Source organism: Notothenia rossii, assembly GCF_949606895.1.
Source record: "Notothenia rossii genome assembly, chromosome: 6".
NCBI lineage: Eukaryota > Metazoa > Chordata > Actinopteri > Perciformes > Nototheniidae > Notothenia > Notothenia rossii.
The window spans coordinates 51,668,303-51,670,912 of record NC_136909.1 but is presented as its reverse complement, the minus strand read 5'-3'; the positions used below and the strand labels follow the sequence as shown (position 1 = coordinate 51,670,912).

The following is a 2,610-nucleotide window of genomic DNA, read 5'->3' as shown; positions in this document are numbered from 1 at the left end:
TGCAAACCTCCAAAACAACAGTCCAGTAATAAATCCCACCACTTACTGTCAGACTGTCTGAAAGCTGATGTTCCACCTTCACCATCACTTAATATCTGTATGTTTATGATGCTGCCTATGGGGGCCTCTGATCTACAGTAAGACACATTACAGTAGCACTAGCTTCAGATGAGGCCGTGTTGTTGTGCGAGGCTTTGTCCTCAACCTGCAATGCATGACTGAATAGCTTCCAGCTGAACTGTGCTCTTTTACTGCCCAGTGAGACAAACAGCTGGGTGTTCTGGTATTGTCTGTGTGGGAACAACGACACATACAAAATATAAAAACATTTGACATTGTCTAAGTCCATGAAATTATGTTTGGAATTAATGTTTTTTTTATTTTGAATTGTATGAATGTTGGAACTGTCCCTTCTCAACACTAATGAATTCAACACCAAGTGACGCTCTTAGAAACTAAATGTGGTTTAGGTTGAACATTTTGACCACATTTTTAAAGCAGTTTAATTAATATGCTGAAATATAAATCAACATTGTTTTCAACAGTGAAATCTGACATATAATCAGTTTTGTTTCAATGTGCCTATACTGCCAACTTCTGCATTAAAAAAAAAAATCTAAATGAAATGAGGTCTGGGGACAAACCACTGAAGGTGGATATGGCTATGTTGTGGAGAAGGCGTGAGCTATGATGTATAATTGTAACTCCGGACAATGCTGGACTCATCCATAGCTGCAATATTGCCTGGGAAATTGTTCTATTGATTATAATAATATATCTATCTACCTACCCATCTACCTATCTATCTATATCTTCACCTTGTACATCCTTATCCATGCACACACATTCACACACGCATACCTGGTACTGTGATGCCATCAACACCATACCACAGATGTATCATACGTCATCACCTACATTATATGGAAAGACACACACACACACACACACACACACACACACACACACACACACACACACACACACACACACACACACACACACACACACACACACACACACACACACACACACACACACACACACACACACACACACACACACACACACACACACACACACACACGTCAATATGCAGCTACTCACCAATGTCTGTCATGGCTGCTGGTCGACAGGCTCCTAGCTCTCTGCTGGCTCACCGCCTCTGCCTGAAAGAACTGTGTGTGTGTGTGTGTGTGTGTGTGTGTATATATATCTTGTGTGTTTTTTTGGCTAGCAGAGAGCTACACTCCTTTCTTAAGGTCAGGTGTCCCCCAATGCTATCTCCCACTCGGTCTGTCGTTTCTCTCTCTGCCTCGCTCTCGCTCTCGCTCCCTCAATCCCATTATCACTCAACACTATCTCTACCGCCCCCCCACCCGCATACACTGCGCCTGCGTTCTCTGTCTCTGCTCATTTGCTCTCTGTTTCCACCTAGCTTTTTCCCTCTCTGACATTCAGACTGCAAGATGTATCATCATCATCATCATCATCAGTATCATCTGCTGTATATAACAACGTGTGTGATGATAAGTGACGACCAAATAATAAGAATAACACCAATAATAAATAATACGTAATCCCTAAAAATAGCGCACACACACAATATTGTATTTTAAGTGGATAATGTTTTCTCACTATATTTTAAGAAACCTTATTTCAAATAGTTGGAAAAAATCAAGCCTCTATTTCACACATGAGATTTAAAGAAATCATGTGTTGCATAAAGACGCAGGCTCTGTGGAGAAATAGTTTTTACCTGGATGTCAATTTATTCACTTCTTGAGTCTGACTGGCTTCCCTGGGGGTTTACTCCATCCAGACCCCAGCACCTTTAGATACATGCATTCACCCCTCTTGTAGCATGTAGTACACGCCCTATAGAATGGCTGCCCTGTTGACAGTCAAGGGCAAACGTGGAAAATAAATGAACTCCTTTGTCCTCTTCCTTAATCATCCGTATCAGAGGAGAACAAAAATAACAAAAGAAAAGCAACAGATAACCTCAAACCCCCCAGTGCTTTCTCCGGTAGATTTGTTATTGATCAAACAATGATAGTACACCTTAAGTCAGGAGGTTCAGGTGCGTGGGGGGTAATTACATAGACTGTATATGTGGGTAATTACTGTTCTGCCCTCCAGCCAGCTGGGGAAGGGTTCTGGTTTGCTTAAGCATTGCTCTCTGGTTGGATGTGGTATTGCAGCAGCATGAAAAGGAATGTAAAAGTAGGACCAGGGAGCTGATCAACATAGTTCTCCTAATCTGTTGCAATCTTTGAAATGGATCCATTGTAAGCATTGTCTGTATGTTAAGTTGTTTGCTTTACATATATTTTGGTATTAAGTTCATTAGGTTATTGCTAGATACTGGCTGTACTCAGTGTTGGTAGTTACTCAAAATAATGAAATAATTACACATTACTAGTTACTTGAAAAAAGCAATGCCTTACTTTACTAAATTACTTTACTGAAAGTAAATAGTAAACACTACTAGTTACATTACTGTACTTCTGGACTACTCTGTAACATCACCTGAGATGCACCCTAAATAATAGACACATAGTAATAAGAAACCTAATTTATGCCCAGCACAAATCCTTAACCTGTTAA

The 2,610-nt window shown here is 40.3% G+C and overlaps 1 protein-coding gene across 2 annotated transcripts in view; it reads right to left on the bottom strand.

The window, feature by feature from the left end:
- LOC307045347 (rap1 GTPase-GDP dissociation stimulator 1-B) overlaps window positions 1-1,357 on the bottom strand; it is a 24,547-nt gene extending 23,190 nt beyond the window's left edge. For both annotated transcript variants that reach the window (XM_079690967.1, XM_079690968.1), the window contains exon 1: window positions 1,108-1,357. In XM_079690967.1, coding sequence (XP_079547093.1) covers window positions 1,108-1,120 — 13 coding nt within the window. In that variant the 5' untranslated portion in view covers window positions 1,121-1,357. The remainder of the gene's footprint in view (window positions 1-1,107) is intronic.
- Between the last annotated feature and the right edge of the window lie 1,253 nt (window positions 1,358-2,610).